This window comes from Colletotrichum costaricense (assembly GCF_030867565.1).
Source record: "Colletotrichum costaricense strain IMI 309622 chromosome Unknown Scaffold_2.1, whole genome shotgun sequence".
Taxonomy (NCBI): Eukaryota; Fungi; Ascomycota; class Sordariomycetes; order Glomerellales; family Glomerellaceae; genus Colletotrichum; species Colletotrichum costaricense.
This window is the reverse complement of record NW_026848231.1, coordinates 2487745-2500362: the sequence shown is the minus strand read 5'-3', so window position 1 is coordinate 2500362 and position 12618 is coordinate 2487745. Positions and strand designations below refer to the sequence as shown.

Here is a 12618-nt window from a genome sequence, read left to right as displayed (position 1 = left end):
AGAAGCCGAGTCACTAAGAAAGTGGATATGGGATGGGCGGAAGCGCGCATAGGGATGGCGGGCACACTACACACCTCAGATGGCGAGACGGGGTAAAGAGAGGTATCTACCCAGGTATCCAAAGAGTAGGAATACTTACTAAGGGTTATGAGCACGAAATAAGGGAAAGGATTCCTCGAAATATGAGGCTAAGTAAAGATCAGGCAGGCCCCAGGAGTACCGGTCCATAGGTCGAGGTACAAGAGTTGCTTTACATGCGTAGTACAAAGTACAGATACCTAAGGACAAGCAATAAGGCACATACATAGTATAGTGCCTTGGAGATATTTCGGTGGTGGTACACGGAGCGGGCAGTAATGAAGTGCAAGTCTACCCCTTTCTCAGCCGCCCTCCCTGCCTCCTCCGCAGGCTTGTCCAGTCTCTCTCTCTCTCTGCCTCCTTCTCTCTGCCTCCTTCTCTATCTCTTTCCCTTCCTCTGCTGCCCCCCCCCCCCCCTCTCTATTTGTCTCCCTCTCACTCATTTGTTCCCGGCCCCGTCCCTGGTTGCGTTCCCGTTGCGCCTCACTTCCGGGCCTGGCAAGCATGTTTGATCGGTACTGTATACAGAGCGAGGCACGACAACGGTTCCGAGAGACCAGCAGGGCAATGCTCCTAGGTATTCGCATTTACAGGCTGCGCTGCAAGGCAGGCTGAAGAGCGTGAAGGCCTCATGCGATGAAATGTGCAAGAGTAAGATTGACGTGCCTCTATGTCACATCAATGTTCAGTAAAAAGACACGGCGGCCTGGTTCAACAAGGGTATCTTCGTCGCACTCCCTCTTGTGCGGCGTGCCCTCGACGTGGGCGAGCATCATCACAGTCTTGACTAGGCGCCAACGGCCTTACTTGCGGTCGTAGATGCGGCGGATGGGCTTATCTCGGCAAGGAACGACCCAGGATCGATTCAGCGCCGAGCTAAGAGGTTACCAAGAACCTGGACCAGCAGTTTTCTCACAAATTTGCCATGCACCGCTTTATCTGTGTTTAGCGCGGGGGCATGATAGGAGGCGGGGAAAGAGAGGGTTTTTAGTCTCATCAAGTGACATTACCACAAGCAGTCGAGAGAGCTGGTTTCCATGTTACACTTGTCAGATTGTCACCCAGCATCAATGGTCACCCAGGCACTCGAGATGCTTGTTGAAAGGCGCAAGGATGAGAATGCCGCGGCGGGAACCCTAGACGGACTGGGGAGACTTCATTCTATGGGGAGTGACTTCGAAAGTATAATCCATACATGGATGGGCAGAAGGGGACGAAGTACCGGTACCGCATTTCGAATGATGGTCAAGATGGGATGGAACAGTCTGCAGGATCGGACGGCAGTACTATCACAAAGGAAAAAACTTGGAGAAGGAGGGGAGAGCCATCCTGCCAGGTTCTATGCGTACGGTATAGTAAAACCTCGCAATTTCATCGGATAAGAAATTTCCCTCGGCAAGATGACCTTTGTATCCGTATGCCCTTTCTCTATCTCACTATATCTTACCTTGGGGGAAAGCGTCATTTTCCCCCCTTCGGAAGATTGGGAGGACAGTCAGGTAGTCAGCCTTCCGTCATTGTTTTCATCCTTTGGTTGACTTTGAGCAATGCAGAGTCGCGGAAACACGGCACCGCAAGCCCATGGTCCACTGAAAAACAGCATCATGCGCAAAGGCCACAAGGAACGAAACGAGACCATTGTGGAAAAAGTGCAAGAAAGCCGGTGGCTGGTGGACGAGCACAAGACGGATCGCGGAGGAAATGAAGGCTGACAATGACCGGGGCATCCCCAAGGAATGCGGCAGGTAATACTACGCACGAGGTACCTACTCCGTACGTGGCACATGAGGTTGAGCTATAGACAGAGCATTCTACCCTAGGTAGTCCATACATGGAGAATGAAGCCCGTGGAGTTTTCACCCAATTCGGTTGACAGATCACTAATGCCTAGGTACTCCGTAATCTCTATTCTTGGGCGAGGCCCTTTCCGCAGGTCTTGGTATTTTGCAAGTTCGCAACAACTTGTACACTATCACTGTACGAGCGGGAGTTACCTTTGTCAATGACAATTAGCCGCACCCAATGTAATGGATGGACGAATGGGACGGAAGTGGAGGCTCAATCCGAGGCATGGGGGCCATGTCCCTGATCAGTGCTGGTCACTGGTCGCCGTCGGGCCAGGCCCAAGCTGGAACTTGGAAAGCCCTACCTGATTCTGTACACTCTGGTTCGCTTCACGAGTCACCGCACCTGACGATTCCTGTCTACCCACCCTTTCTTGCTCTTCACTTTCTTCTGCAAAGCTCCGGCAATGTTTCCGTCAACTCGCCTTTCCAAATCGCAGGTTTACAGTGCGGCCTTGGCTTGAGGAAATATGAACCTTGGAACTGGAATGGAACGATTTGGACGAAGAGGGTGGGTGCCTAGTGTGTGTGTGTGTGTGTGTGTGTGTGTGTGTTCGTGTGTGTGTATCCAAGTCAACAAACACTTGACCAAAACATCAAGTCATCCGCTGAGCCATCCCCGCGCGTTAGTCTTGCACCTAACCACACTCACCTTATTGATCTGCAAGTTCGAACTCTGCTAAGCAACCCTAGGCGTGGATGATTGTTATTTTCTCTCTCGGGTTTTCTTTTCCCCTTCCGCTTCAACAACTCAAAATTTGCCTCGTCTTCAATCAACCGATCGGCGGAATTGTTTACCTATCGTCTACTGCTTCCCTTAGGTACATCAGTGCAGACCAAGATGTCGGGCTGGTGTGCAACTATTCGGACGGATACCTTACCACTCGGCATCGTTCGTTATTACCCCACACTAGATGGGCTCCTCTCCAAGCCAAGTCCAACATTAACCCCTCACCAACCTTCCTTCGCATCGAAGACCTGCCACTCGCTGCATCAACTAAGACGGAGCCCACTTTGCTCTGTTCTGTCCAATCGTTCAATAGAACCCTCCAGAGTCCCCCTTCCCATGCCACCATTGCCCGTGATTGATCCATGCGTCCAAGCCGCTAAGCCTCTAAGCCTCAATCATCTATACATGCAATCGGCCTAGAGCGAGCTGACTCGGGCTGCCTCATTGGCCAACTCCAAGGCGGTCAAGCAAGGGGACCCTTCTTTTCGCTACTTCTCTTCTTTGCGGAGTAAAGTACCTATACCTTACTTGTTAGCTTTCAATGGGATGGGGGACTAGCTAGCTACCTTGACGCTGAGCTACTACTCTGCACAAGTCGCAACATTCCACCCATCTCCATGTCTCCTTCCCACGTACCTCACTCAGGAGTCCTATTCGCAAGAACGTAGTAATTCAAGCAATTTATTCTACTATAACCCTTTGGGGTCCGGCCTGCCTCATTAAGGGCCATCTTTGCCTTTATAAATAAGCTAGTTTATTAGTATTAATACTTAGTTTTTATTATAGAATAAACTAAATAATTAATTATAACTGGCTATAATAATTACTAATTATTAATATTAATTAAATTCAAAATATCAATAACTTAATTATTATAACATGTTGAAAGTTTTTTTCAAAAATTAAATCTTATGTTTTGAATTCTTTATATTTACTTAATAATAACTTTTTTTTAATATTTCTATTTTTAGTTTAGATGTTTTAAATATAGTAATATAGAATATTCTTATAAAAGATATAAAAAAAGTGAATATTTATAAAAAAAATAAAAAATTATATAACTATAGAGGAAATAAGCGTAAATATACGCCTATATATAAATATAAAAACTTTTTACAAGAATTTTTTATAGCTTATTAATTATAAATAAATTAATAAGTATATATGTAAGCAAATTTATAATTATAAGACGTAATTCTGTCTAAACAGAACTCTAATATATTCTATTACTTTCTAATACTTTCTATTACTTATATAAGCTTATAAAAGTAGTATTACTTATATAATTAATATACCCCTTTGGGGTCCGGCCCGCCTCATTAGGGGCTATCTTCGCCTTTATAAGTAAGCTAGTCTATTAGGGTTAATATCGAGTTTTTATTACGTACTTTAATAAGACTTTATTTTAACTAATAATAGCCGGCCATAGCTAGCATAGCCGTTATCGATTATTAAGTTATCGATACTAACTAAGCTTAAAATATTAATAACCCCGCTATTGTAATATATTAATCGCCCTCTAAATAACTAAAAACTACCCCTTATTTTCCGCCCTATTTAATAAATTTAGAATATCCTTTTTAATCCTTTTTACTTTACTCCTACGCTACGTTTTTAAAGTATTAATAATATTTTAGAGTTAGTTAAGTATTTCGAGGCTACTATATTATATAAACTAGGTACTAATTAGGATAATAATTATATTAATATATATTTTTCCGATTTTTAAATTAATAATATTTAATCCGTATTTTTTAAAACGATCGTATTATAGTTTGGGGTCCTTTAGTATAATACTTATAAAATTAAACTTCTAATTATTAAGGAAGTCCTAGGGGTCGATAATAACTAAGTATTTTAGTATTTTGATAGTATATATTTAAGAGTAAGTAAACGATTTAATAATAATAGTAATAGGGTAATAGTAATAGGGTAATAATAATAGATAGTAAGGGAAGTAGCGTTTTTTGACTTTAATAAAGGAAACGAGGTAACGAATATATATATATATATAAGTTAAAATTAAAAGTATTAAGGTAAATATCGTACTTATAGAGGTCGATATTATTTAATAACGGTAACGAGGGTATTTCCGATATTACTATTATAAGTTATTATACTTAGAAAGGTAGGTGCGCGGGCTTATAAGGTAGTAGCGTCGGGTACTTAATATTACTATTAATAATCCGTAATTATAAACTTTATAAGAGGGAAAGTTTAAAAAGGTAGAAAATCTAAAAAAAATAGTCTAACGAGATAGTAGGAGTATTTACTAATACTATGTATTATTATTATATAACTAATATCGAGAATTGCCCGAGCAGTTAGTAAAAGTAAAAATAAAAAACAAAAACAAATAATTAATATATATAATACTCTATAAGAACTATAAATTAATATAATATATAATATACTTATATAATATAAATAATTAGACAAATAATAAAGTAAATAAATTTATTTTTATAATAAAGACTTATTTAATAATTTTAAAATCTCGAGGTTTATTTTAAAATAATAGTATTTAATAGCGTTATATAAGTATCATAATAGTTTAACTATTTAATATATAATTATGTGCATTTTTTTGGGCCCAATACTTTAAAAGGGTAGAGGCGCAGACGTACCTCACTCAGGAGAAATCAGCACACTATATCCAAGATTAAAGAAAAATTACATGCCAGAATTGCAACAAGGTAATGGCACCAGTCTGTTCTTGAACCGGTAGTTACAAAACTCCATTTGGTGTCGGGTGTCATATGTAAACGCTGGGCTCGGTATTTCCCTTATCTCCCTTCCTTTCCACAACCACGGGACGTTAGCAATGGAGCATATCTTAGTGTATGGATATTTCAAGGAAACTTAGGGATCGTCCTTCTGTCATCAACAGACACCATCACTACACCCAATCCTCCGTACCAACGAAGAGGATGCAATTTTACTCACGCAATACGAACAGGACGAAACCGACCGTCTAGCCCCGTCACGTCCTCTTTTGTGGCCAAGACGTTGGCATCCCAAGACGTCTTCTGTTCCCCGACCGGCGATAAGAGGGACTTTTGCCCCCTACCTTACCCGTCTTACCCCAGACGAGGGGTTCTTCAGCAAAGTGGTCCCCGATTTTTAGACAGAGGTGGTGGCACGTACGAGCGGGGGATCTGGCTCAGGGTGGCAGGGCCGCTATCCACCACCCCTAGGTACGCCTAGGTACGCACGCAGGTGACACATCCATCCGCCGCTTTTCTCAAGCTCTCTCCTTATCCCAAGGGTTTATTCAATACCTAATAAGCTCAAAAAATGAATAGAACATTATATAATTATAAAAAGAAAAGCCCTTTTTTTTTCTCTTTTTCTCCAAAGACAAAATTACCATATATTCCTTTATTTGCTATTAAAGTGGCAGGTTTGGCTCGAAAGAGCGGCGGATAAATCCGTCACCCGCGTGGTACGGCATGTAGTATGCATAGAAAGCCACCCCAAGGTAAGTTTCTAGAAGGCGCCAACCATTCCAGCCCTCTTCAAGGTTGCGAGCTGTCAGACGGCTGGTCTGTCAACTTTCTAGGTACTTGGGGTATCCGTCGTGTACCTCACTATCTACACAGTAGGTCCATCCATCGGCCATGTGCGCTATCTTACTTATCCACAGGTACTTTATTGGAACCCTCATTGGACATCGACCCAGATAACGCGAGAGTCTCTCCTACCATGAATAATACCCCTGTGTTTTATTCTCATTATGGTGCCGGGCACTTAGACTCGGGACCGCGGCAAGTCAACTTAGATCTAACGCATCCTGCTTCCCTTGCCCGCCGAGTCAATCAATATGAGCCGCAGCCATCAACCTAACGCCCTCTGCGACTTTGTCAAGCCTGATTTGCATCTTCACCTTTATCTGACGAGGAACAATCTAACGCATAAAACAGAATGCTAGGGTCAGACATTACATTCCATTGTAGGAACTATATTCATACAGAGCAGAGCGGCCATAGCCCTGCATACCTCTAACCTACTTTCCGCACTTGTGATTCCTATCTAGTGATTGTCGGTCGACTTCTACGAGAAACTGTACTCAAGATATGCCATGTCGATCTTACGCTACGATACTTGCTGCCACGGAAGGGGTTCATTCACTTCATCACTTACTTTCCACGACATGTCTGGCGAAAGCGCAAACTACTCCGATACAAAACCGCCTTAGGTAATTGCGCGGGGTAGGCAGATTTTAATCCTCTTTTTCACTTCATCTCTATTCGTGCACGTCAACTGCCCGCCCTGTGTACGCACTCGCTCGCACAGTGATGCTCCGATGAACGGCAATGGGAGCGGGGGCGAGGTGATTGGCCCGGCGTGCATACAAACTGTGCCTCACCACACCTCACAACCACATCATCCAGCATCACCGAGGACCAATACGACTGTGTTTCTGGCTGCGTGCCTCGGCTTCTTGTTGCTCCTCATTACCTCTGCTGAGACTGCCACAACCCCTGGAGATTTCCAAACATTCTCATCCGAGAGCTCTCGTATCTCAATCAACGCCTTCACTGTGATCTACTTCCAAACCCATCCGAACAAACCCCCGCAATGTCTACCTCAGGAACCATGCGCGCCGTTGTCTTCAACGGACCGCGATCTGTATCCGTCGAGCAACGCCCCATCCCTACCGGTTCGCTTGCCCATCTTTCTGCTCCCCGGTGAGCTTCATGTCAGCTTCCAGTTGTCACTGACCAGTTCCATAGTCCAAGACGATGGCGACGTAATCGTCAAGGTGCAGGCAACGGCTCTGTGCGGCTCGTGAGGCACTCCTTAGTCCACCGTGCTCCTTTTCCTTCCTTCTCACACAAATCTTAGAGAACTGCATGTTTTCCGCGGCCACCAGCCATCCGAGACAGGCTTCATCATGGGCCATGAGTTCACCGGTACGGTTATTGAAAAAGGCGCCGCTGTGACCTCCTTGAACATTGGTGACAGGGTTGTCTCTCCCTTCACCTCGTCGTGGTAAGTCCTCTTCACTCTCCCGTGCCGAATAAACCTCCAACATGGTTCTCTAGCATGAATTGCTTCTATTGCAAGAACGGGTACACATCCCGTTGCGCTCGTAGCAAGCTCTTTGGCTGCGGTGCGCTGGATGGCGGTCAGGCCGAATACGTGCGTATCCCTGATGCCGACGGAACCGCCATGAAGGCTCCAACCACCATCTCCGACAATGCTCTGGTTCTCATGGCCGATATCTTCCCAACCGGCTTCTTCGGCGCCAAATCTGGCTTCAACTTGCTCAAGGAAGAAGAGAGATCAAACGCCACCGCCGTTGTCATTGGTTGCGGACCCGTCGGCCTTTGTGCCGTGATTTCGGCGCTCGAGTACCGTCCCAAGCATCTTTTTGCCATTGACAGCGTAGACAGTCGCCTAGAGCTTGCTAGAGGCCTCGGAGCCGAGCCCTTGAACTTCAAGACTGATCGTGCAGGCATGGAGAAGCGGATCAAGGGGGTGACTGATGGCCGCGGAGCTGATGTCGTTATTGAGGTTGTCGGTCTGAGCCCAGCTCTTAGAACTGCCTTCGACATCATCAGGCCATTTGGTGTCATTGCTAGCATTGGCGTCCATAATGGCGAGGTCCGTATCGATCTAAATTTTGAGGCTGCGGTTCGTCTTACTGACACATGATTAGATTCCATGGACCGGTACCGAAGCGTATGGGTGAGTGTGATATTGACAACTATGCGGAGGTTTGGTGGCCTGAAAGGTGCTGACTGCCTCCATAGCAAGAACCTAAGGCTGCAGATGGGTCGATGTCCTGTCCGGGCCATCTTCCCCGAGGCTCTCGCCCTCTTGGAGAAGAAGCAGGACAAACTTGGGTGAGTGCTGACCATGCCCCATGGCTCGGTTTATTCCCGCGCCATTGGGAGCACACATTCGCGCCCTCACTTATCCTCGTCCGGGAACTGACATTGATTAGGTTTATGTTCGACCGCATTATGCCATTGAGCGAGGCGGTTGAGGGATATGCATTGTTCGATCAGATGAAGGTCCAGAAAGTTATTTTCACTCCTTGATTGAAAGCACAAACTCGTAGCGAGAAGATGTCGCCTCCCTACTCAGCATGATAGCAGGAGTAGTATGGAGTTTGCGGTTGCGGTGCTGGAATGTTGAGATAGATATAGGATCAATGCCTTAATTCTGTCTTGGCTTGACGATACCGTCGTGAATGAGGTAATAAGACACGGTCGAATCGTCGTGGACCACGGCAAGGAGTAGTCTCTTTTGACGATCTGTGCCACGCCAATCCCGCTTCTGGGGTCCATCGATGGTGCTTGCTGGATCGAGTTCTCGTGGCAGAGTGTCGACGGAGTCAAAAATTGTAGCAAAAGAACTCAGCGTCCATTGTTCGCCCAGATGCACTGGGAGAACCCACTCATACTCGGGGGCCTGGCTCGAGCGCTTGCCGGCGGTCTGTTCCATTTCCAAGACCTCAATTTGTTCGTCTGGGTGCATGTACAGCCTGTTAGGCGGGAGGCCGGTGATGATGGGACGCTGTCGGCTTTTCCCGTCACTCCGAACCTCGACATCAGTCCAGTCATGCTGATCTCGCAGGTTGCCGAGGACTAGATCGGTAAGGTTGGTTAGATGTTCTGCGGTTGCCATTGCGCCTGATCCAATCTTGATGAGGTGTTGGAGAAACGGAGTTGCTAGGGCGTAACATATGTTTGAGAAGACCAAAGTCACCGAGGAAGTTGTTGCGGTTGTCGTTGAAGAGTTCTCAAGGTTCTCAAGACAAGTGGCCCCAATAAGACTGTCGGTATGCCAATCAGAGGTGCTCCTTGGCAAACGATTTGCTGTGTCATCGATAAATGCATAAATATCTATTAAGGACACTATCATGCACGTATAGAGGCTTCTGCGGTACTTTCAGGACCTCCGTGGCGTTTGGTCCCAGTAGGTGCCTACCTACACCTACCTTACCTTACCGATGTAAATTAATCACCCAGTTTAGCCTATGGGTGCAGGCGGAACAGAGAAAGAGGACAAAGGATTTGGTTGTGGCATATTTGCTCCTTACAGATACTCATATGTTATTAGTCCAGCGCACCTTGTCCGCCGGGTGGATGTAGTCATCGTCATAGGTAAGTAGGGAGCGAAACGATCCGAAGTGTGCATAATATCCATGCCTTGTCAAAGCCACACCTACGTTTCCTATTCTCAGCCCCGCTCTGAGGCTTGTGAATCTCCGTCATGTTTCTCTCCTGGGCCAAGCTGATTGTTTTAGCCAGGCACACAGCAACGGTTCCTCACCCATCCTAATTGGCTTGTCTCACTTAAATCAAGAATGGGATAGTTGGTGTTGATGATTGCTATCTTAATCCATTCTGCGGTACCTATTCCCAAGAAGAAGAAGAAGATATTGTATTTCTTGCGACTTTTTGAACATGAGAGCTGCAGCGGCAATCGTCATTTATACAAGAATGTCCTAGCTTGAATGTCTGAACGAATCCACCGGCAGGCCGGCAACTCAAATTCAAATGCTCTGTGGCTCTCAAGAGTTGAGACAAAACCCACAGAGCAAAGCACAGCTCATCGGCATCCACGGTCCACTTCTGATAATCCTGGTCAACCTACGTAACCGACGGAAACGCGAGCCAACCAACAGCCAAGGTTTGGGGCAAATACGTGCACATGCCTCTCAGATCCCGTCATGAGTACGTACCGAAAGGCAGGCTGTGTGGTTGTGTCGCTGACCTCACTGCGCGTGTTGTCACACAATCTGCAGTGGCTGTGGTCGTGCAAAGTACCTAACAAAGTGTATTCCCGGTCCATCGTACGCGTATTGACGTAAGGGTCCAGATTTGCGACGGCTGTTTTGTGGTTCCTGCCCCTAGATCACTTGAGATGGACACCAGCGTTTCCATGCGGACAGTGTCTATTGGCCGTAGCCCACGGCAAACGGGCTCTAGCCTCTGACAGGTTGACAATGAAGCAGCCTGTCACACCTGGACGGAGAACTTTGGCCGCCCCTCCTTCAAGGCACAGGCTACCATCTAGCAGGGCAGGCATAAACGGGGAGTCCATCCGTCCATCAATGGAAGTCCAATCTTCCTTCCCAAGGTCGGTGCTTATTAGCGTCTCATTCCATTACGCATTTCCCATGTTCCGCCCCTTTCCACCACTAAAGGCCTAGACCCAGCCCCCCCCCCCCCCAGGACTCTTGGGCACTTTGCTATATCCTCCGACCCTGGCTCAGCATTGTGGCTTGCAAGTCTTCCTTTCCTCTCCTGCTTTTCTTCGACACCGGCCCCCACATAACACCTCTTTGACAATCGCCGTACCTTGTTTTATTTTTTTTGATTGAATTCTCCGAATCACTCTTCCTCTCCCACGCCGCGCCAGCTGCCTTTCCCGTTTACTAGGTCGGATATTCAAAGATACCCTTTATTGATTCCCGCCGGTTCTTCGTCGCTGCTTCCTGGCAGCAGTTTTCTGCCAACGACTCGGTCTTGCGTGTTGCTGTGTTAGTCTCTAATTATTCATTTCTTCGACAACACCAGCGGTACATCGTTATCCACAAAAGCACTTTGAGTAGGACCTACCGCACCAGCCTTTTCTTTCCTACGCTGTTTGTCGAATCGTCATCGATCTTTACAGCTGGTCTTCAACCCAGCATCAGATACTCGAACGATTCCGAATCAGAAACACTCTCGCGGTCGACACACGGGGGCTCGTCTGTACGGATCACACGCCGCACTTGCACCAATCTGCAGCGGGCGATACCGAAACACGTTGCTATTCCTTCTGGGTCAGCAGCAAGCATACGTCTCGAGGGACCGAAGGCCCTGAAGGCGTCTATATCAGACAGCAACAAAAGCTTCTGGAATCCGACGCAATGTCTCGCCCAGATTCTTCACTGGACAGCAGCGAGAAGGACAGGAACGCGCCGCTGGACCACCCTAACTCCGATCAGTCCACAACCGAGACGAAGTTCTCCGACAGCAATAACAGCAACCTTAATGAGGATAAAAAACAAGATGTTGAAGGCAGAATACCAACCAGTGCCGCCTCCGCTACCGTGGCCACTGCAGAGCACGAACTGTACGAACCCTACGACAACGGCTACCACTTCCCACCCGCACACACCAAGTCGCAGTCTATGAAAATTGGCGCAAAAGCGTTCTGGAATTACACCTGCACGCCCCTCGGCTTCTTCGTCGTTCTCTACGGCCTGAATGTCGTTGCTTGGGGCGGCATGCTGTTTCTGCTACTTTGCAATGCGTCCCCGGCAATGTGCTACCCGACATGCAACGATATCAACTCTCCCCGGCGCAAATGGATCGAATGGGATTCACAGATTCTGAACGCTCTGTTCTGCGTCACAGGATTCGGATTGGCGCCGTGGAGATTCCGTGATTTGTATTTCTTGATGCAGTATCGCATCCTGAAGAAACCTGAAGCTCTTGGCCGGCTTGCGGGTATACACCGCGGATGGTTCCGTTTGCCTGGGTCTGACCAACTCCCTGTCCATATTGGCCCCGAAAACGTCACGGAGCTGGCAAACGAACGGCCTGTGTTGCACATTCCGCACCCCGAGAAAGCTATTCCAAACGCTCCCCTCACTGGAGTTCGAGCACCTCCCACAGCAGTTTGGAAAATGGACTTCGTCATCTGGTTCAATGTGTGGAACACATTCTTGCAGTGTGTTCTCTCAGGCTTCATGTGGGGAATGAACAGATTCGATCGACCCAGTTGGTCCACCGGTCTTTTCGTTGCGCTTGCTTGTTTGGCGGCTGCCATAGGAGGCTTGATGATGTTCTTCGAGGGTAAGAAAGTGAAGAGCATTGAAGGCGTGCCGCTCAGCAAAGAAGATGAGGAGCGTCTGGCCAAAGATAAGGAGATGGGAGTTCACCATTACAACAACATCAAGGACAAGAAGCCCAAGGAAAAGAAATAGGCTAGTAAAGTGGGATTAAGCCACAGACGAGA

General features: G+C 46.9%; 4 protein-coding genes across 4 annotated transcripts; 3 read left to right on the top strand and 1 right to left on the bottom strand.

Moving 5' to 3' along the window:
• Positions 1 to 1478: 1478 nt before the first annotated feature.
• Positions 1479 to 1790, top strand: CCOS01_02492 (uncharacterized protein; the record flags this gene model as incomplete). The annotated part of the gene is made up of 2 exons (XM_060450682.1): positions 1479 to 1577; positions 1632 to 1790. 2 exons carry the CDS (start codon positions 1479 to 1481, stop codon positions 1788 to 1790), a joined length of 258 nt encoding a protein of 85 aa, XP_060319332.1.
• A 5443-nt stretch (positions 1791 to 7233) lies between these two features.
• On the top strand, positions 7234 to 8702 carry CCOS01_02491 (alcohol dehydrogenase GroES-like domain-containing protein; the record flags this gene model as incomplete). Its single annotated transcript, XM_060450681.1, has 7 exons — positions 7234 to 7315; positions 7389 to 7443; positions 7501 to 7647; positions 7701 to 8262; positions 8318 to 8346; positions 8412 to 8504; positions 8606 to 8702. The coding sequence occupies 7 exons, from the start codon at positions 7234 to 7236 to the stop codon at positions 8700 to 8702; spliced, it is 1065 nt and encodes a 354-aa protein (XP_060319331.1).
• Positions 8703 to 8820: 118 nt separating this feature from the next.
• Positions 8821 to 9291, bottom strand: CCOS01_02490 (uncharacterized protein; the record flags this gene model as incomplete). Its single annotated transcript, XM_060450680.1, has 1 exon — positions 8821 to 9291. The coding sequence occupies one exon, from the start codon at positions 9289 to 9291 to the stop codon at positions 8821 to 8823; it is 471 nt and encodes a 156-aa protein (XP_060319330.1).
• Positions 9292 to 11524: 2233 nt separating this feature from the next.
• On the top strand, positions 11525 to 12586 carry CCOS01_02489 (uncharacterized protein; the record flags this gene model as incomplete). The annotated part of the gene is made up of 1 exon (XM_060450679.1): positions 11525 to 12586. One exon carries the CDS (start codon positions 11525 to 11527, stop codon positions 12584 to 12586), a length of 1062 nt encoding a protein of 353 aa, XP_060319329.1.
• Between the last annotated feature and the right edge of the window lie 32 nt (positions 12587 to 12618).